Raw genomic sequence first — 22,175 nt, forward strand, 5'->3', positions numbered from 1 at the left:
CCTACAGCTGCTGCGCCGAAGGCGCCATGGGGCACTCCCAAGTCAGCGGCCGCCTTTGCTCCGGCGCCTGAGACGCCTCGGCTTTGGTCGAACGCGAGGAGAGGGGAAGGCGAGGCGCTTCGAGTGCGACGAGGGGCAAAAAGCACCAGCCGCTGCCTCCCGCCGCCTCAGAGACCCGCTCCTCCGCTGCCAGTCAGCGCCTGCTCAGCCGGGCCAATGGGGAGTGGAGGGGCCGGCTGCAGCCAACTTCAGAGTTCGCGAGCAGAAAGGCGGGCCCGCCAAGGAGCAAGGAATGCCGCCTGGGGCTCCCGCTTGCTTGGGAAACAGGTGCCCACCGCCCAAGGTCACGGAGCCAAGGGGAAATTTCCTGCCCCGCACCAGACACGCTCAGCTTGTCACACGCGCTCGCGCACACCCAGGAAGGGGGGACTTGGGGACTCCCCGCTGCAACACGCCCTCAGTCTGCGCACGAAGAAACTCTGTGAGAGTTAGCAGCTTTCTGCAGGGAGAGAAGGGGAGGCAGGCGCTGGTTTTGTACATCCCAGGCAGCCGGCTTCTGAGGGGCCCCTTGGCATTGCCAAGGGGCCCCCCAGACCCCCCAGACCTGGGGCGACCCGCCCCCCCTCCCTACACCACTGCACTTTGCAACTGGATTCTGCTCAGTGAAACGGCAAAATCCAATGCACTTTCAATTTACTTCCAATGCACTTTGCAACTGGATTCTGCTCAGTGAAACGGCAAAATCCAATGCACTTTCAGTCTACTTCCAATGCACTGTTGTCCATAGGGCCTGTAAGACGGAGCTGTTCTGTTTGGTGGAGGCAAGTGGGTGTCCTTCTCCTTATTGCCTGTACCATCCGTTATCCTCCCCCACAGGGATCCATCATCTGAATTATTATACCTGGGCCATTGATTATATTCGAAACCTACACTATGAGCCCGCCCGCCTCTGTTATATAACAATGTGGTGCTTTGTTTTTAATTGCATTTTATTGGTTTGATTGTCTTCGATTGGTTTTACCTGGTCATAATCTGCCCTGAGCCCTTTGGGAAAGGGCGGAATATAAATTCACCAAATGAATAAATAAAATAAAGGAATCAGTTGTAATTCTGGGAGATCTCCAGGCCCCACCTGGAGTCTGGCAACCCTAGATCCCTGACATTTGATCAAAGCGTCCGGTCGCACCATTTGGTTGGACGGGGGGGGGGGGCTGTCTCAGAAGGCACTCAGGATTGGTTGAGCCTCTTGGACTGTCCAGCCCATTTACGAGTGATTGGTTGACCTGTTCCTCTGTCTTCTCGTCCCAGTTACAGGTGAGGCAGGGTTACAGGCGATGACCGCCCAAGTGACCAGCCCGTCAGGAAAGATGGCCGAGGCAGAAATCATTGAAGGAGAAGACAGTGCCTACTCCGTACGCTTCGTGCCCCAAGAAATGGGCCCCCATACTGTGAACGTCAAGTACCGTGGTCAGCATGTGCCGGGCAGCCCTTTCCAATTCACCGTGGGGCCGCTGGGAGAAGGGGGCGCCCACAAGGTGCGAGCAGGAGGCACCGGCTTGGAGAGGGGCGTGGCCGGAGTGCCAGGTAAGGTCTGTGGGGCGGGAGCCAAGGCTAGAAGTATTAAAGCGCTGGAAAATATGAATGCATACCTTCCCAATATGCTGACGCTTTTACACATGGTGAATAATGCACTTTCGATCCACTTTGCACCTGGATTTTACTTTGTGAAACGGCAAAACCCAGCGCACTTTCTTTTTTTTTTCTTTTCTTTTTTTTAAAAAATATTTTTATGTTTTATTGACTCTTGTACAATTGACCATTACAACATATGAATGTTGGAATTACAAATAACCCTCCCCCCCCCCAACCCTCCCCATCTTCTCTTAGTCTTTCCCCCTCAGCCAAGGGCACAAAGTCCTGATCTTCCACTGAATGTCCTTCCTTGCTTCTCCTGAGATCCACTCTAAATAAGGGTTCCATCTGGTCTCGATTTCCTTGACTTTATCATCCCACGTGGAATCCTTGTTGATTGTTGCCACGATGTCAGACTGTATGTAATCAAACAAATAGCTGTGCCAGATTTCTACTGACCATTGACTTTTATCTTTCCACCCCAAAGCGATGACCGCCTTCCCCGCTAGTATCATTGCCTTGACAAGGTTTTGAGTGGGTCTACTTAGTGCCGGACTTCCTATTGTGCTTAACAACATCATATTAAAGCCAATGGTACATTGCAGACTTTTCTAATAAATTGAATAATTTCCCCCCAGAAGGGTTTAACCTCTTCACACTCCCACCACATATGTGCAAACCAACCCTTAAATTGTTTGCAATGCCAGCACTTGGAACTCATTCCTGGGAATATATTGGCTATTTGTGAAATCCAGCGCATTTTCAATCCACTTTCGGTGCACTTTGCCCCTGAATGTTATTGTGCAAAATGGCAAAATCCAATGTACTTTCAATCTACTTCCAATGCACTTTGCGACTGGACTCTATTCTGTGAAATGGCAAAAATCCAATGCACTTTCAATCCGCTTTCAGTGCGCTTTGCTACTGGGTTCTACTGTGTGAAATGGTAAAATCCACTTGCAAACAATCACTAAAGTGTATTGAAAGTGGATTAAAAGTGCATCATTCAGAGCGTGTGAAAGCAATGACTGGTTTTGTTCTAGACTAACAAAACATGGGTTTGATTCCCTGCTCCTCCACTTGCAGCTGCTGGAACAGTCTTGGGTCAGCCATAGCTCTGGCAGAGGTTGTCCTTGAAAGGGCAGCTTCTGGGAGAGCTCCCTCAGCCCCACCTACCTCACAGGATGTCTGTTCTGTGTGTGTGTGGGGGGGGGGAAGGTAAAGGAGGTTGTAAGCCGCTCTGAGATTCAGAGCGGAGGGCAGGGTATAAATCCAATATCTTCTTCTTCCTCGGGGGGACCCTCTTTGGGTGGAAAGGTAACCCAGAACCAATAGAATCATAGAGTTGGAAGGGATCTCCAGGGTCATCTAGTCCAACCCCCTGCACAATGCAGGAAACTCAAAAACACCTCCCCCCTAAATTCACAGGATCCTCATTGCTGTCAGATGGCCATCTAGCCTCTGTTTAAAAAACTCCAAGGAAGCAGAGCCCACCACCTCCCGAGGAAGCCTGTTCCACTGAGGAACAGCTCTAAACTCACAAACCCCTCCCCCTAAATTCACAGGATCCTCATTACTGTCAGATGGCCCTCTAGCCTCTGTTGACAAACCTTCAAGCAAGGAGAGCCCACCACCTCCCGAGGAAGCCTGTTCCACTGAGGAACCGCTCTAAACTCACAAACCCCTCCCCCTAAATTCACAGGATCCTCATTGCTGTCAGATGGCCCTCTAGCCTCTGTTGAAAAACCTCCAAGGAAGGAGAGCCCACCACCTCCCGAGGAAGCCTGTTCCACTGAGGAATTGCTCTAACGGTCAGGAAGTTCTTCCTGATGTTGAGCTGGAAACTCTTTTGATTAAATTTCAACCTGTTGGTTCTGGTCTTATTTTTTTGGGCCACAGAAAACAATTCCACACCATCCTTTCGATGACAGCCCTTCCAGTATTTGAAGATGGTGATCCTATCACCTCTCAGCCGCCTCCTCTCCAGGCTAAACATGCCCAGCTCCTTCAACCTTTCCTCATAGGACTTGGTCTCCAGACCCCTCACCATCTTCGTCGCCCTCCTCTGGACTCATTCTAGCTAGATAAAATAACTTTGGCTGTGGCCATTTTGGCCCGCCGAGCAGGAGAAGAGCAGGAGAAGGTGCCGGGATTTTTGTTAGGGTTTTTCTGATCGTTCCCCCCTCTCTTTCTCCTCCCAGCTGAGTTCAGCATCTGGACCCGGGAGGCAGGTGCCGGCGGCCTGTCCATCGCGGTCGAGGGCCCCAGCAAGGCCGAGATCGCCTTTGAGGACCGGAAAGACGGCTCCTGTGGGGTCTCCTACATCGTCCAAGAAGCAGGTAGGAGGGGCGCCTCAGGCTGGGATGCTGGCAGACGCGGGTCTGCTTCTGGGTTTGGGGGCATCCCAGGCAGAGCATGCTCCGGGGCCCTCCCTGCTCCCCTTCTGACTCCCACCTGCAGCCCCACATCCCGACCCGCTGAGGTGTCCGTAATGATATCGGGTAGTACCTGGAATGCATCACCGGGCCTGTCACAGGGGCCTCCGTTTTATATCACCTGCAAATTGTAGAGCTTACAAAAAAGAGGGAGGGACGGTGGCTCAGTGGTAGAGCATCTGTTTGGGAAGCAGAAGGTCCCAGGTTCAATCCCCGGGAAGAACATAAGAGAGTTGGAGATGCTGGGGATTGAACCTGGGACCTTCTGCTTCCCAAGCAGATGCTCTACCACTGAGCCACCGTCCCTCCCCTGCTCTGCTAGGCCTCAAGCTGAGGTTTTTCACACCTATTTGCCTGGACCCTTTTAGTTGGAGATGCCGGGGATTGAACCTGGGACCTTCTGCTTCCCAAGCAGATGCTCTACCACTGAGCCACCGTCCCTCCCCTGCTCTCCTGGGCCTCAAGCTGAGGTTTTTCACACCTATTTGCCTGGACCCTTTTTTGGAGATGCCAGGGATTGAACCTGGGACCTTCTGCTTCCCAAGCAGATGCTCTACCACTGAGCCACCGTCCCTCCCCAATCAAGCATGGAAGCGATGGGTGACCGCAGCCCTCTCTCTCCCCTCCCTCAGGTGACTACGAGGTATCCATCAAATTCAACGACGAACACATCCCCGACAGTCCTTTCGTGGTCCCGGTGGCCTCGCTCTCGGATGACGCCCACCGCCTGACCGTCACCAGCCTCCAGGTACCAGCCGGCGTGGTCTGGCGCCCCCTGCAGGGAGGAGGAATGTCGGGTCTTGGAACACCGCTGCTGACAACGAGGAGTGGGAAGGGAGGGTTGGGATCGTGGTTCTGTTTTCCCAGAACATGGTAGCGATGCGTCTGCCTTGCTTGGGGGACAGAAGACCTCGAACCATCTCAGCCTTCAAAGAGGAGCTGGAACACAGGGTTGCCAGCTCTAAGTTGGGAAATTCCTGGAGATTTGGGGGTGGAATCTGGAGAAGTTGGAGAGACCTCAGCGGGGTATAATGCCATAGAGCGGTAGCTCTCCAGATGTTTTTTGCCTACAACTCCCATCAGCCCCAGCCAGCATGGCTGATGGCTGGGGCTGATGGGAGTTGTAGGCAAAAAACATCTGGAGAGCTAACGTTGGTCACCCCTGCTCTATGTCACACAGGGGCCAAAACCCAGGTGCCATCAGGAGGTCCACCAGCAGGGGCAGAGCTCCAGAAGACCTCCCACTGTGCCCCCCCCAAGCACCAAGAAGACAGAGCACCCCTGCCCCAGACAGAGAGTTCCATCAATACCCTGTGGCTAAGAGCCACAGATGGAACTCTGCTCCATGTGTTGATCCAATCCCCTCTTGAAGCTGGCTATGCTTGTAGATTTGCCTCCTTTTCAAGTATTCCAGGGGTGGCCAACAGTAGCTCTCCAGATGTTTTTTGCCTACAACTCCCATCAGCCCCAGCCAGCATGGCCGATGGCTGAGGCTGATGAAAGTTGTAGGCAAAAAACATTTGGAGAGCTAACGTTGGCCACCCCTGCTGTATGTCACACAGGGGCCAAAACCCAGGTGCCATCAGGAGGTCCACCAGCAGAGGCAGAGCTCCAGAAGACCTCCCACTGTGCCCCCCCAAGCACCAAGAAGACAGAGCACCCCTGCCCCAGACAGAGAGTTCCATCAATACCCCGTGGCTAAGAGCCACAGATGGAACTCTGCTCCATGTGTTGATCCAATCCCCTCTTGAAGCTGGCTATGCTTGTAGATTTGCCTCCTTTTCAAGTATTCCAGGGGTGGCCAACAGTAGCTCTCCAGATGTTTTTTGCCTACAACTCCCATCAGCCCCAGCCAGCATGGCCGATGGCTGAGGCTGATGAAAGTTGTAGGCAAAAAACATTTGGAGAGCTAACGTTGGCCACCCCTGCTGTATGTCACACAGGGGCCAAAACCCAGGTGCCATCAGGAGGTCCACCAGCAGAGGCAGAGCTCCAGAAGACCTCCCACTGTGCCCCCCCAAGCACCAAGAAGACAGAGCACCCCTGCCCCAGACAGAGAGTTCCATCAATACCCCGTGGCTAAGAGCCACTGATGGACCTCTGCTCCATGTGTTGATCCAATCCCCTCTTGAAGCTGGCTATGCCTGTAGATTTGCCTCCTTTACAAGTATTCCAGGGGTGGCCAACGGGAGCTCTCCAGATGTTTTTTTTGCAGACTGCGGTCAGATTCGATGTTTCCTCTACGCTGAGTTGGCATGAGCTTGCTCACAGTTTTTTAGCCTCCGGCTCATGCCTTTTTGTCTTAGCTCATGAAAAATAGCCCCAGAGCAAGCCAACGGATGCAGCAGCTCACGACTTTAAGGCCAGGAGCTCACAAAGTAGAATTGCTGCTCACAGGACTCCACAGCTTAGAGAGAGCATTGGTGAGATTACTAAAGAACTGCACTTAATCTGTTGTGGGGGAAGAAGATATAGGAGATTGCAAGCCGCTCTGAGTCCCTGATTCAGAGAGAAGGGCGGGGTGTAAATCTGCAATTCTTCGATTTCAATCAATATTATTTTCACATCAATCCCTTCAAAGGTAAGTCCAAGTCATTATCAATACGATTAATTCCTGACTGAAACGAGCTAACCGACTGGCAAGCTATGTTGGAGGTGGTTTTGGGGCGTCCAACCCGAGATTCCAGATTTGGCACCGTATTAAAAATGAAAGAGACATTGCACAAGCCCTTGACTGGGTTAGTACAATAACATCACACTGGAATTAATCGCATGGATAATGACTTGGACTTACCTTTGAATGGATTGATGTGAAGATAGTATTGATTGGAATAGCATAAGGGTAGTTCTTTAGGCATCTGACCATGTGTTATTTTCTGCAGAGGGACGGATCTGCATGGCCTGGAGAATGGTTGTAATTCCAAGAGATCGCCAAGTTGGCAATCCGTCTAAGGGACCGCAGGCTACAAAAAGCTGTATAATAAACACCAGCACCAGCACTCTTCTTCTCTCCACCCTGTCCTATCCTGCTGACCCACAAAAGGAAAGTGGCCGGTGAAAGGGACTCAGCTACTAGAGTCAGTTTGGTGTAGTGGTTAAGTGTGCAGACTCTTATCTGGGAGAACCGGGTTTGATTCTCCCCTCCTCCACTTGCAGCTGCTGGGATGGCCTTGGGTCAGCCAGAGCTCTCTTATCTGGGAGAACCGGGTTTGATTCCCCACTCCTCCACTTGCACCTGCTGGAATGGCCTTGGGTCAGCCAGAGCTCTCTTATCTGGGAGAACCGGGTTTGATTCCCCACTCCTCCACTTGCAGCTGCTGGAATGGTCTTGGGTCAGCCAGAGCTCTCTTATCTGGGAGAACCAGGTTGGATTCCCCACTCCGCCACTTGCACCTGCTGGAATGGCCTTGGGTCAGCCAGAGCTCTCTTATCTGGGAGAACCGGGTTGGATTCCCCACTCCTCCACTTGCAGCTGCTGGAATGGCCTTGGGTCAGCCAGAGCTCTCTTATCTGGGAGAACCGGGTTTGATTCCCCCCTTCTCCACTTGCTGCTGCTGGAATGGCCTTGGGTCAGCCAGAGCTCTCTTATCTGGGAGAACTGGGTTTTATTCCCCACTCCTCCACTTGCAGCTGCTGGAATGGCCTTGGGTCAGCCAGAGCTCTCATATCTGGGAGAACCGGGTTTCATGCCCCACTCCTCCACTTGCAGCTGCTGGAATGGCCTTGGGTCAGCCAGAGCTCTCTTATCTGGGAGAACCGGGTTGGATTCCCCACTCCTGCACTTGCACCTGCTGGAATGGCCTTGGGTCAGCCATAGCTCTCGTGGGAGTTGTCCTTAAAAGAAGAAGAAGATATTGGATTTATCTCCCGCCCTATACTGTGAATCTGAGTCTCAAAGCAGTCACAATCTCCGGGTGCTGGTGTTTATTATACCTCCCTATGTTGGCATCCATAGCACATACTAGGGTTGCCAGGGACGACGGTCAGGGAGTGGGTGGGGGCTTACCGGAAGTGAAGGGCATGTCAGAAGTGATGCCATCATGTCGCCAGGGACACTTTGGTATCTGACCAAAAACTCTACGGTAGAAATGGTTTTTACCCAACTTAGTCGAAGTCGGGTTTTGCCCGAATGCCAGAGCACTCTTCTGTGACTGGCAATGCAATGACATCACTTCCAGTGCGCACCAGAAGTGACATCGCTGCGTTGCTGGCAACACAGGCCGAAGCCTAGTTTTTCTGCCAGTATGTCTTCTGCCGACCAGCTGATCAGCACTGGGGGAGGGACCCTGATGTGGAGGATCTCCCACCCCTGATAAAGGCCTGGTAATCCTAGTGTAAATTCCTCCGTTGCGTCTTTTCCCTGTTTCCCACCTGCAGGAGACTGGCTTGAAGGTGAACCAGCCGGCTTCCTTCGCAGTGCAGCTGAATGGGGCCCGCGGAGTAATCGACGCAAAGGTTCACACACCCTCCGGGCTGGTGGAGGAGTGCTACGTCTCGGAGCTGGACAGTGGTGAGTAGCGTGCAGAGCAAGGCAGGATCTCAAGAGGTTTGCAGAAGAAGAAAGAGGAATTTCAGTCCTTTGAATGAAGGGATGCTAGCTGGTGCCCAGCGGCACAACAGGAAAGCCAGTTTGGTGTAGTGGAGAAGTGCACGGGCTCTTATCTGGGCGAACCGGGTTTGATTCCCCCCTCCTCCACATTGCAGCTACTGATGTGAACTTGGGTCAGCCACAAGTTCTCTCAAGGCCGTTCTGCTCAAGAGCAGTCCAGTCAGAACTCTCTCAGCCCCACCTGCCATGCAGGCTGTCGGTTGTGGGGAAGAGAAAGGAGATTTGTAAGCTGCTCTGAAACTCCTTTGGCTAGCGAAGGGTGGGGTATAAATCCATTCTCCTCTTCTTCTTTCTACCCCGTCCTATTCTGCTGACCCACAAAAGGAAAGTGGCCGGTGAAAGGGACTCAGCTACTAGAGCCAGTTTGGTGTAGTGCTTAAGTGGGCGGACTCTTATCTGGGAGAACCGGGGTTGATTCCCCACTCCTCCACTTGCACCTGCTGGAATGGCCTTGGGTCAGCCAGAGATCTCTTATCTGGGAGAACCTGGTTTGATTCCCCACTCCTCCACTTGCACCTGCTGGAATGGCCTTGGGTCAGCCAGAGCTCTCTTATCTGGGAGAACCGGGTTTGATTCCCCACTCCTCCACTTGCACCTGCTGGCATGGCCTTGGGTCAGCGATAGCTCTGGCAGAGGTTGTCCAGTCCAACACTCTGTGTCACAGAAGAACATAAGAGAAGCCATGTCGAATCAGGCCAATGATCCATGTCCAACACTCTGTGTCACATAAGGACATAAGAGAAGTCATGTTGGATCAGGCCAACACTCTGTGTGACATAAGAACGTAAGAGAAGTCGTGTTGGATCAGGCCAATGGCCCATCCAGTCCAACACTCATGTTGGCCAAAAGGCATGGGGAATAGGGGTTATAGCAAGGGGAATGCTTGAGTGGAAAAGACAGCGTGTGGGCCCATGACGCATCTGGTTTCCCTCCTTCCCTTAGACAAATATGCCATCCGCTTCATCCCTCACGAGAACGGCGTTCACTCCATCGACGTCAGGTTCAACGGCAGGCACATCCCCGGCAGCCCTTTCAAGATCCGGGTAGGGGAACAGAGCCAGGCGGGCGACCCGGGTCTTGTCACAGCCTACGGCCCAGGGCTGGAGGGTGGAACTACAGGTAAGCCCCTCCCCTTCTGTTTGGGAAAGGAGACTTCCCTTGAAGTGGACTCCCATATCTTGATTTGCCGCAGGTAGATTTTGTGGCAGAAGGCCCCAATTCTTTGCAACTGGTACATGGATCATAAGAAGATAAAAGAAGCCATATTGGATGTGGCCAGTGGCCCCTCTAGTCCAACACTCTGTGTCACAAAGTGGCCCAGGTGCCATCAGAAAGTTCACCAGTGGGGCCAGAACTCCAGAAAGCCATGTTGGATCAGGCCAGTGGCCCATCCAGTCCAGCCCTGAGTCACATACGAACAGAAGAGAAGCCATGTTGGATCAGGCCAATGGCCCATTCAGTCCAACACACTGTGTCACACTTGAGAACATAAGATAAGCCATGTGGGATCAGGCCAATGGCCCATCCAGTCCAACACTCTGAGTCACATAAGAACATAAGATAAGCCATGTTGGATCAGGCTAGTGGCCCATCCAGTCCAAAACTCTGTGTCATACAGTGGCCAAAAAGAACCAGGTGCCATCAGGAGGTCCACCAGTGGGGCCAGGACACTAGAAGCCCTCCCACTTTGCCCCCCCACCCATGCATCAAGAATACAGAGCATCATTTGCCCCAGATATAAGAACATAAGAGGAGCCATGTTGGATCAGGCCAATGGCCCATCCAGTCCAACACTCTGTGTCACAGAAGAACATAAGAGAAGCCATGTTGGATCAGGCCAATGGCCCATCCAGTCCAACACTCTGTGTCACATAAGAACATAAGAGAAGCCATGTTGGATCAGGCCAATGGCCCATCGAGTCCAACACTCTGTGTCACATAAGACCATATAAGAAGCCATGTTGGATCAGGCCTATGGTCCATCCAGTCCAACACTCTGTGTCATACAGTGGCCAAAAAAACCCAGGTTCCATCAGGAGGTCCACCAGTGGGGCCAGGACACTAGAAGCCCTCCCACTCCCCCCCCCACCCATGCATTAAGAATACAGAGCATCACTGCCCCAGACAGAGAGTTCCATCTATGCCCAACCTCCAGGCTAATAGCCACTCATGGACCTCTGCTCTGTATGTTTATCCCCTTGCATGGCCCTCAAAGGGAAGGGGTCCGACCTTGGATGGTGGGAAAAAACTCCTTACAAAAGAAAAGGGAGCCACTCCATTCAAGCCTGCAGTAAACCATCTTTCAAATAACCATCTTATGAAGGCTTCGATCACACGCAGCCTTGCCCCGTCACTCCCTCACAGTCTTCCCCTTTCTAACGTCCCCTCTTTCTTCCAACAGGCGTCTCCTCGGAGTTCTTCGTCAAGACACGGAACGCCGGCTCAGGCGCCCTCTCGGTCACCATCGACGGGCCCTCCAAGGTGCAGATGGACTGTCAAGAGTGCCCCGAGGGCCACAAGGTCACTTATATGCCCATGGCGCCGGGCAACTACCTCATCTCCATCAAGTACGGAGGGCCCCAGCACATTGTGGGCAGCCCCTTCAAGGCCAAGGTCACAGGTAAGAGGAGAACCGGGCGGTGATAATAACGCTTGAGCCTGTGTGGGAGCTGCTGCCTCTGCTGACCTGGCCTCTGGGAGCCTTTTGTGGGCAGTCACATTTGAAGCTGCCTCATCCTCAACCAGACCCTCGGGGTCCATCAGGGTCAGTATTGCCTGCTTAGGCTGGCAGCTGCTCTCCAGGGTCTCAGGCAGAGAAAGGTCCTTCCCATCCCCTTCCGCATGCCAAGCAAATGTCTACCACTGAGCCACAGCCCCACTTCATGGCTTTCCAGGGCCTCAGGCAGAGGTCTTTCCCATCCCCTTCTGCCTGGTCCTTTTAACTGGAGATGCCGGGGATGGAACCTGGGACCTTCTGCATGCCAAGCAGAGGATCTGCCAGTGAACCACAGCCCCACTTCATGGCTCTCCAGGGTCTCAGGCTGAGGTCTTTCCCATCACCTTCTGCCTGGTCCTTTTAACTGGAGATGCTGAGGATTGAACCTGGGACCTTCTGCATGCCAAGCAGAGGCTCTACCACTGAGCCACAGCCCCACTTCATGGCTCTCCAGGGTCTCAGGCTGAGGTCTTTCCCATCACCTCCTGCCTGGTCCTTTTAACTGGAGATGCTGGGGATCGAACCTGGGACCTTCTGCATGCCAAGCAGAGGTTCTCCTACTGAGCCACACCTCCACTTCATGGCTCTCCAGGTCTCAGGCTGAGGTCTTTCCCATCACCTCCTGCCTGGTCCTTTTAACTGGAGATGCTGAAGATTGAACCTGGGACCTTCTGCATGCCAAGCAGAGGCTCTGCCACTGAGCCACAGCCCCACTTCAAGGCTCTCCAGGGTTTCAGGCAGAGGTCTTTCCCATCTCCTCCTACCTGGTCCTTTCAACTGGAGATGCTGGGGATTGAACCTGGGACCTTCTGCATGCCAAGCAGAGGCTCTGCCACTGAGCCGCAGCTGAGCAGTCAGGTTAGAATGGATAAATGGAAGTCCTTCTTCACCCAAAGGGTGATTAACACATTGAATTCACTGCCACAGGAGGTGGTGGCGGCTACAAGCATAGACAGCTTCAAAAGGGGACTGAGGAAACAAATGGAGCAGAGGTCCATCAGTGGCTATTAGCCTCAACGTATTGTTGGAACTCTCTGTCTGGGGCACGGATGCTCTATATTCTTGGTGCTTGGGGGGGCACCTTGGGAGGGCTTCTAGTGTCCTGGCCCCACTGATGGGCCTCCTGATGGCACCTGGGTTTTTTGGCCACTGTGTGACACAAAGTGTTGGACTGGATGGGCCATTGGCCTGATCCAACATGGCTTCTCTTATGTACTTATTGTAATAGCAGGAAATCTCCAGGTAAAACCCTAGAACAGTTGTCATTCTGGGAAACCTCCAGGACCTCCCTGGAGGTTGGCAGCCCTAGTATCCTCTAGACCTATATTATCTGGGCTTGGGGGGCTTACTTTGACCAGGGAGAGGGAGTGGTTGGGACTTGGTCCCTCAAATAACTTGAAAAGCCTTCTTGAACCCGAAAGACCTCTCTTGGCCTATGACTGAAACAAGAAGGAGAAGGGTCAGCTTACTTTACTTGGCCGTTATTTCCCTCTGGAGCTGATGGTGACCTGTGTGTGGTGGCAGTATAGCCAGCTTCAAGAGCGGATTGGATAAATGTATGGAGCAGAGGTCCATCAGTGGCATTTAGCCACAGCATGTTGTTGGAACTCTCTGTCTGGGGAAGTGATGCTCTGTATTCTGGGTGCTTGGGGGGCCACAGTGGGAGGGCTTCTACTATCCTGGCCCCACTGGTAGATCTCCTGATGGCACCCATTTTTTTGGCCATTGTGTGACACAGAGTGTTGGACTGGAGGGGCCATTGGCCTGATCCAACATGGCTTCTCTTATGTTCTTCTGTGACACAGAGTGTTGGACTGGAGGGGCCATTGGCCTGATCCAACATGGCTTCTCTTATGTTCTTCTGTGACACAGAGTGTTGGAATAGATGGGCCATTGGCCTGACCCACATAGCTTCTCTTATGTGATTCTCGCCTCTTTCTCTGCAGGGCCTCGTCTGTCCGGAGGGCACAGCCTCCACGAGACGTCCACCGTGCTGGTGGAGACGGTCACCAAGGCCTCATCTTCCATGGGCAGCAGCAGCAGCTACAGTGCCCTGCCCAAATTCTCCTCGGATGCCAGCAAGGTGGTGGCCAGGGGGCCTGGACTCACCAAGGCCTTTGTGGGCCAGAAAAACACCTTCACTGTCGACTGCAGCAAGGCAGGTGAGTGACGTGGAATGTGTGGAGGGGGGTGGGAGGAAGAGGGCTTGATTGAATATGGAAAGGAAATTGGAGTTTTGTTTTTGCAACAGTCAAGTATGCTTCCAAAATCTGTAAATTGTTGATCTGGAGTATTATTGCCATAATTTTAAGAATGAAAGAGGCACTCTTCTGAATCAGACCAGTGAGGGTCCATCTAGTCCAGCCTTCTGTCTCACAGAGTGGCTGACCGGTTCTTCTGGAGGGCCAACAACAGGGCAGAGAGGCCAAGGCCTTCATAAGAACATCAGAAGAGCCTTGCTGGGTCAGACCAGTGAGAGTCGATCTAGTCCAGCCTCCTGTCTCACACAGTGGCCTCAACCAGTTCCTCTGGAGGTCCAACAACAGGGCAGAGAGGCTGAGGCCTTCATAAGAACATCAGAAGAGCCTTGCTGGGTCAGACCAGTGAGGGTTCATCTAGTCCAGCCTCCTGTGTCACACAGTGGGCAACCAGTTCCTCTGGAGGGCCAACAACAGGGCAGAGAGGCTGAGGCCTTCCCCTGAGAAGAACATCAGAAGAGCCCTGCTGGATCAGACCAGTGAGGGTCCATCTAGTCCAGCCTTCTGTCTCACACAGTGGGCCGACCCTTTCCTCTGGAGGGCCAACAACAGGACAGAGAGGCTGAGGCCTTCATAAGAACATCAGAAGAGCCTTGCTGGGTCAGACCAGTGAGGGTTCATCTAGTCCAGCCTCCTGTCTCACACAGTGGGCAACCAGTTCCTCTGGAGGGCCAACAACAGGGCAGAGAGGCGGAGGCCTTTCCCTGAGAAGAACATCAGAAGGGCCCTGCTGGATCAGACCAGTGAGGGTCCATCTAGTCCAGCCTCCTGTCTCACACAATCGTTGCCTTTGTATGCAGAAGTTTCCTTTAGTCTCCATAGTTCGACCTGTTCCCCATGAAGCTGGCTAGAACAGCGGGTCCCCGAATTTTTTGAGCCTGCAGGAATTCTGAAATTCTGACATGGTGTGGTGGATACAGCCCCAAAGTGGCTGCCACATGAGGACCTGTGGAAGTAGACAATCAACCAGCACTTTGAATTGAACTCGAAACAGACTGGCTGCCAATGTAATTGTTCCAAAATGGGTAACATACATTCCCGGTAGCTAGCCTCTGACAGCAGTCAGCCTGCCTAATACTGCACCAGTTGTTTCTGGACAGTCTCCAAGGGCAGTCCCACATAGAACAGAATATAGTAATCCATATGAGGTCTGGGAGTTCCGTACTCAATTCCCAGGCGGACGGGGCCCCGCTTCCCATCAGAACTGCTGTGTGTGGTATCAAGTGTGCCCAAGATATGAAACATTTGGGAAACCCTGGCTTCACCTGAATTCACTGTCCTAGTGGGTGGTGCATCTTTGGCCATGAATGCATGGACACATGAGGCGCCAGGCAGCCAGTCTCCTGTATAAGCTTTCCAGGAGCATCTTTCAGTATCCCTTGGTGTCCATAGTCTAGGTCACTGGGAGGATTGTGTTCAGTTTTGGGTACCACATTTTAAGAAGGATCTAGACAAGCTGGAACGGGTCCAGAGGAGGCCGACGAAGATGGTGAGGGGTCTGGAGACCATGGGGAAAGGCTGAAGGAGCTCGGGATGTTTAGCCTGGAGAGGAAGAGGCTGAGAGGTGATAGGATCACTATCTTCAAGTCCTTGAAGGGCTGTCCTATAGAGGATGGTGTGGAATTGTTTTCTGTGGCCCCAGAAGGTAGAACCAGAACCAAAGGGTTGAAATTAAATCAAAAAGAGTTTCCGGCTCAACGTTAGGAAGAGCTTCCTCACCGTTAGAGTGGTTCCTCATTGGAACAGGCTTCCTCCTCGGGAGGTGGTGGGCTCTCCTTCCTTGGAGGTTATTAAGCAGAGGCTAGATGGCCATCTGACAGCAATGAGGATCCTGTGAATTTAGAGGGAGGTTCTTGTGAGTTTCCTGCATTGTGCACCGGGTTGGACTAGATGACCCTAGAGGTCCCTTCCAACTCTATGAATCTATATTCTATTAGGAAGAACTTCCTGACCATTAGAGCAGTTATTCAGTGGAACAGGCTTCCTCAGGAGGTGGTGGGCTCTCCTTCCTTGGAGGTTTTTCAACAGAGGCTGGAGGGCCATCTGACAGCCATGAAGATCCTGTGAATTTAGGGGGAGGTGTTTGTGAGTTTAGAGCGGTTCCTCAGTGGAACAGGCTTCCTCCTGGGGAGGTGGTGGGCTCTCCTTCCTTGGAGGTTTTTCAGCAGAGGCTAGATGGCCATCTGACAGCAATGAGGATCTTGTGCATTTAGGGGGAGGCGTTTGTGCGTTTCCTTCATTGTGCAGGGGGTTCGACTAGATGATCCTGGAGGTCCCTTCCAACTCTAGGATTCTGTGATTCCTCAGGAGGTGGTGGGTTCTCCTTCCTTGGAGGTTTTCCAACAGAGGCTATATGGCCATCTGACAGCAATGAGGATCCTGTGAATTTAGGGGGAGGTGTGTGTGAGTTTCCTGCATTGTGCAGGGGTGTGGACTAAATGACCCTGGAGGTCCCTTCCAACTCTACGATTCTATGTCTCTCCTCTCCTCTCTCCACAGGTACCAACATGCTAATGGTGGGCGTCCATGGTCCCAAGACACCCTGCGAGGAGGTCTACGTGAAGCACATGGGCAACCGTGTCTACAACGTCACCTACACTGTCAAGGAGAAAGGCGACTACATCCTCATAGTGAAGTGGGGGGACGAGAGCGTTCCCGGAAGCCCCTACCAGGTCAACGTGCCCTAGGGGGTTTCTGGAGGTCACCTCCTTTTGGCCCCGCCCTGCCCCTCCTACCTGCGTTGCCCGAGGGTGGGGCAAGTGTGAAGACGAACTCTGGGACAATGCGGGGGGTTTTTTTTTGCCTGTTTGGACTTTGCCTTTTAATGATGTCTCCCGGCTAAGGGATCGGGTGTGGGGGGGGAGGGGAGGCGGACGGGTATCGTCGTGGCCAGTTCGGGCCAGGGTCACAGTGAGGCCTGGGGAGAGAGAAAGGAAAGGGGCTGAAACCAGATCTCAGAAGGAAGTGATGACATGGGACAGGAAGTGGTGCCGTGAACAGGAAGTGTGATGCCCTCTAGTGGTGGAAATGAGGATGACGTGGGGAGCATTGGGTGGCTCGTCGTTCCCAGGATGCTTTAGTTCTGATGGAAGTCCAGCTGCAGCACCATCGCCAGTGAGTGGGGACTGAGGCAGGGTGCGACTCGGCATGGTCTTGTCCCTCCCAGCGGTGCTGATCCCTCAGTCTTACCACATCAGGTTGGCTTTGAGGAAGGATAATTCCACGGAAGGAGAGAAGGATTTGGAGCAGGGAGAGCTGAGGAAGGAGAGTTCAGAGGCTACGGCAGGGACCAGGTGGATCGGTGAAGAGAGGGGTCTTCTGTACCCCTTGAACTGTAGGGCCCCCAACAGACAAGTAGGGGGCAAGGATCAAGTGAAACGACGCTGACGAGCGGATCGTTCCCAGGAAGCGACGGTCAAGTGTGTGAAGTCAGGCAAAGGACAGAATCCGAGAAGACCTCCAACCCACCTCACACCAAAACACCCCGAGAGCTGTGCCAGAAGTTACATTCGACAAACGCAGCGAGGGGGCGACGCGTAGCTTTCCCCTGAGCCATTCGCCACAACCTTTGCCCTCTCTTCGGCGGCCATCACTGTGAAGGAGGAGAGCCCAAACGGAAGAGAGAGGATTTAAAAAAAAAAAAAAAATGGAAGAAGGAAAAAAAATTAAAATATCTGAGGGAAAACGGGGGCGGGGTAAGAATCCGGGCCTTTGAGGGGAGGGACGTTTGTCACTGAATTCCCCTCACGGGGGGGGGGGGGGGGGGGGTTGGGGGGGGAGGGACATTTTTTTAGCGTGGTGTTTTGTGGTTGCGTGTGTCCTACAGGGCTGGATTGGCACCTCCACTAGCCAATGGTAGCCAAGGCCGAGCAGAGAGTTGCCGCCAGCAATAAAGGTGACTTGCTATTAACCGTCATGGCTGAATCTGGTCTTTTGCTGATCTTATTGAATTGAATCTAATTTTTCGGATGCCCTGCCCTATCCCGCAAGCGGGCTCTGGGCGGCTCACAACATTAAATAATAATAATAATAAAATTTTATTTATACCCCGCCCTCCCCGCCAAGGCACGCTCAGGGCAGCTTACAGGCATGGCAAAGCCATATTGAACAATAAAACAGTTATACAATTCAATAAAATTTACAATTTACTATTAAATTTTACATAGTCTAAAACAATCTAAAAACAGTCTAAAATAATCTCTACTCGCTGTTATCTCAGTTATTAGCATTAGTGATGGCGTGATGTTTATTTCAGGCTCCATCTTGAAAGGCTAGCCGGAAGAGGGCGGTTTTACACGCCCTACGGAATTGGCTAAGGTCCTGTAGGGCCCGCACCTCTTCCGGCAGCTGGTTCCACCATTGGGGTGCTTTTATAGAGAAGGCCTGTTCTCTAGTTATTTTTAGTCTGGCCTCTTTAGGCCCAGGTACTTCCAGGAGATTTTGTGAGCTGGATCGTAGTGCTCTCTGGGGAACATATGGAGAGAGGCGGTCCCTAAGGTAAACAGGTCCTCGGCCATATAGGGCTTTAAAGGTAATAACCAGCACGTAACGAACTCGGTAAACAATTGGCAGCCAATGCAGCTCCCGCAGCCTAGCCTTACAGAACCTTACAGAAACCTTAAAACAAACCACATCCAGACTACATAATATCAGTTTTACAGAACTAAGGAAGACCGTGCAAGTCATCACATATAGGCTGAAAGTATTCGGCATAACTTAAGCACCTAGATGGTAAGGTGCCAATGAGGTGCTGGGAGGGGCGGGGCGGGCAATGACTTCAAGGGACACCTGCTGGATCGATTGAAGCCCTGGCAGAAGAGCTCTGTCTTACAGGCCCTGCGAAATTTAGATAAGCTCCCGCAGGGCCCGGATCTCTAGCGGGAGCTCATTCCACCAGGTGGGGGCTCAGACCAAAAAGGCCCCGGCCTTTGTCGAAGCCAGTCAGGGATTACAAGAAGATGTTGTGCAGCTGACCTCGGGGCCCGGGGTGGCTCACATGGGGTGGGGCGATCCCAGAGATATGCAGGCCCCCCGACCATAAAGGGCCTTAAAGGTAAGGACTGACGCCTTGAAACGGATCCGGGACTCAAGGGGTAGTCAGTGCAGTTCGCGCAGCTCTGGATGCATCCGTGCCCATCAATGCTGATAACCGGGCTTCTTTTGCAGACTTACCGTATATCCTGCCCATTCCCGTAAGTGGGCTCAGGGTGGATCACAACATATATCTTCTGCAGGGCGTTGTCAAAAGCGCGATCCGTGGTAGGTAAGACAGCCACCTGCTGGCGCCTTCATGGCCCAGCCCTCACAGCAGTAGAGCTGGATACACATCTGTCTGCACATGCACACTGCTTCAGGCCTCATTTTGGGCAGGAACTCACAGGCCCGGAGCTCTAGATTCCAGGGCCTCTGAATTTTATGGTGCTCTTTCTCCAGTTCTAAAAGTTTTATTAGTTTCGGAAAATTAGGGGTAGGGAATAGAGAGAATAGAAGACAAAAATAAGAACATAAGAGAAGCCAGGATGGATCAGGCCAGTGGCCCCTCCAGTCCAACCCTCTGTGTCACATAAGAACATAAGAGAAGCCCTGTTGGATCAGGCCAGTGGCCCCTCCAGTCCAACCCTCTGTGTCACAGAAGAACATAAGAGAAGTCATGTTGGATCAGGCCAGTGGCCCATCCAGTCCAACACTCTGTCACAGAAGAACATAAGAGAAGCCATGTTGGATCAGGCCAGTGACCCCTCCAGTCCAACCCTCTGTGTCACAGAAGAACATAAGAGAAGCCATGTTGGATCAGGCCAGTGACCCCTCCAGTCCAACCCTCTGTGTCACAGAAGAACATAAGAGAAGCCCTGTTGGATCAGGCCAGTGACCCCTCCAGTCCAACCCTCTGTGTCACAGAAGAACATAAGAGAAGCCATGTTGGATCAGGCCAGTGGCCCATCCAGTCCAACACTCTGTCACAGAAGAACATAAGAGAAGCCATGTTGGATCAGGCCAGTGGCCCATCCAGTCCAACACTCTGTCACAGAAGAACATAAGAGAAGCCATGTTGGATCAGGCCAGTGGCCCATCCAGTCCAACACTCTGTGTCACATAAGAACATAAGAGAAGCCATGTTGGATCAGGCCAATGGCCCATGCAGTTAACACTCTGTGTCACATAAGAACATAAGAGAAGCCATGTTGGATCAGGCCAATGGCCCATCCAGTCCAACACTCTGTGTCACTTAAGAACATAAGAGAAGCCATGTTGGATCAGGCCAATGGCCCATCCACTCTAACACTCTGAGTCACATAAGAACAGAAGAGAAGCCATGTTGGATCAGGCCAATGGCCCATCCAGTCCAGCACTCTGTCACTTAAGAACATAAGAGAAGCCATGTTGGATCAGGCCAATGGCCCATCAAGTCCAACACTCTGTGTCACACAGTGGCCAATATATGTGTGTGTGTGTGTTTGTATACACACACACACAAGCACACACACGCACACACACACACATATATATATACACACTGTGTCTAATAGCCACTGATGGACCTCTGCTCCATATTTCTATCTAACCCCCTCTTGAAGCTGGCTATGCTTGTAGCCCCCACCACCTCCTGCGGCAGTGAATTCCACATGTTAATCACCCTTTGGGTGAAGAAGGACTTCCTTTTATCCGTTTTAACCGACTGCTCAGCAATTTCATCGAATGCCCACGAGTTCTTGTATTGTGAGAAAGGGAGAAAAGGGCTTCTTTCTCTACTTTCTCCATCCCATGCATAATCTTGTATACATATTAATCTTATTCTGCATAAAAAATACTTTCAAAGAATACAAGTCTTAATCTGCAATACTTTCTTAAAATACATAAATCGTCACATATTATTATCTTTCTTTCTCACCCCCTCCCATCCCCAATACTTGCTTCTGGGCTCCATCCCAACCCCCTGAGAGCGTTTTGCTGAACTCTTAAGATCTGACAAACTTTCTAATATCCCCCCCCACACACACACACACAGACACACAAAGGGGAAATATCCGAAATGTGTGAATTAGAGAGATGGAAAACTTCATCATTCCACTGTGGCCACATAAAAGAAAGTCATTGAAAAAGTATGATGGGAGTCCGTTTTTATTATGACAGCATTTAAGAAGCATTTGAAGGCTGATGCTGATCTAATTTAGTCCACCTTCCGGGGATGTCAGGGGGTGTGTGGCATATGCAAATGAGTTGCGCTAATGAGTTCCGGCACCGCTTTTTCTACAAAATGACCCCTGCACTTCTGCACTGCAACTCACTCAAAGGTAAAGGTAGTCCCCTGTGCAAGCACCGGTCGTTTCCGACTCTGAGGTGACGTTGCTTTCACAGCATTTTCATGGCAGATTTTTTATGGGGTGGTTTGCCATTGCCTTCCCCAGTCCTCTACATTTTCCCCCGAGCAAGCTGGGGACTCATTTGACCGACCTCGGAAGGATGGAAGGCTGAGTCAACCTCGAGCCGGCTACCTGAACCAGCTTCCGCTGGGATCAAACTCAGGTCGTGAGCAGAGCTTAGGACTGCAGTACTGCAGCTTTTACCACTTTACTTCAACATTAATCTAAATGTGGTGAGGACTTTAAAGACTATAAATGTAAAGGTAGTCCCCTGCACAAGCACCAGTCGTTTCCGACTCTGGGGTGACGTTGCTTTCACAACAGTTTCATGGCAGACTTTTGACGGGGTGGTTTGCCCTTGCCTTCCCCAGTCATCTCCACTTTCCCCCCAGCAAGCTGGGGACTCATTTAACCCACCTCAGAAGGATGGAAGGCTGAGTCAACCTTGAGCCGGCGATCTGAAAACCCAGCTTCCTCCGGGATTGAACTCAGGTCGTGAGCAGAGCTTAGGACTGCAGTACTGCAGCTTTAGCACTCTGTGCCACGGTTCTCTTAACTCAAAGACATTAGAATAGAATAGAATAGAATAGAATAGAATAGAATAGAATAGAATAGAATAGAATAGAATAGAACAGAACAGAGGTGGCCAACGGTAGCTCTGCAGATGTTTCTTGCCTACAACGCCTACAATGGAAAAACTCATCCGAGAGCTACTGTTTGCTGATGATGCTGCACTCGTCTCCCACTCGGTATCAGCTCTGCAGCATATGACGTCCTGCTTTGCAGAGGCTGCCAAGCTATTCGGCCTAGAAGTTAGTCTGAAGAAGACAGAAGTTCTCCACCAGCCTGTACCCCAGGAAGATTATCACCCTCCCTGCATCACTGTGGGTGAATCAGTTCTGAAGACAGTCCAGCAGTTCAGCTACCTGGGGTGCATCATCTCCTCAGATGCCAAGATCGACAAGGAGATTGACAACAGGCTGGCAAAGGCAAACTGTGCATTTGGCCGACTGCACAAAAGAGTGTGGAGCAACAAGCATCTGAAAAAAGGCACAAAGATCAATGTTTACAAAGCGGTTGTGATGACAACCCTCATCTACGGCTCCGAATCGTGGGTTTTATACCGTCATCACCTGCGACTCCTCGAGCGCTTTCATCAGCGCT

General features: G+C 52.0%; 1 protein-coding gene across 1 annotated transcript in view; it reads left to right on the forward strand.

Moving 5' to 3' along the window:
• LOC132576669 (filamin-C) overlaps window positions 1-16,376 on the forward strand; it is a 204,861-nt gene extending 188,485 nt beyond the window's left edge. Inside the window, exons 37-44 of the mRNA XM_060246039.1 lie at window positions 1,315-1,584; window positions 3,834-3,971; window positions 4,700-4,815; window positions 8,445-8,577; window positions 9,619-9,795; window positions 11,078-11,296; window positions 13,339-13,554; window positions 16,150-16,376. Of these exons, the coding sequence (XP_060102022.1) occupies window positions 1,315-1,584; window positions 3,834-3,971; window positions 4,700-4,815; window positions 8,445-8,577; window positions 9,619-9,795; window positions 11,078-11,296; window positions 13,339-13,554; window positions 16,150-16,337 (1,457 nt within the window). The 3' untranslated portion in view covers window positions 16,338-16,376. The remainder of the gene's footprint in view (window positions 1-1,314; window positions 1,585-3,833; window positions 3,972-4,699; window positions 4,816-8,444; window positions 8,578-9,618; window positions 9,796-11,077; window positions 11,297-13,338; window positions 13,555-16,149) is intronic.
• Window positions 16,377-22,175: the final 5,799 nt, after the last annotated feature.

The sequence above is a fragment of the Heteronotia binoei genome, chromosome 8 (assembly GCF_032191835.1).
Source record: "Heteronotia binoei isolate CCM8104 ecotype False Entrance Well chromosome 8, APGP_CSIRO_Hbin_v1, whole genome shotgun sequence".
In the NCBI taxonomy this organism is placed as follows: domain Eukaryota; kingdom Metazoa; phylum Chordata; class Lepidosauria; order Squamata; family Gekkonidae; genus Heteronotia; species Heteronotia binoei.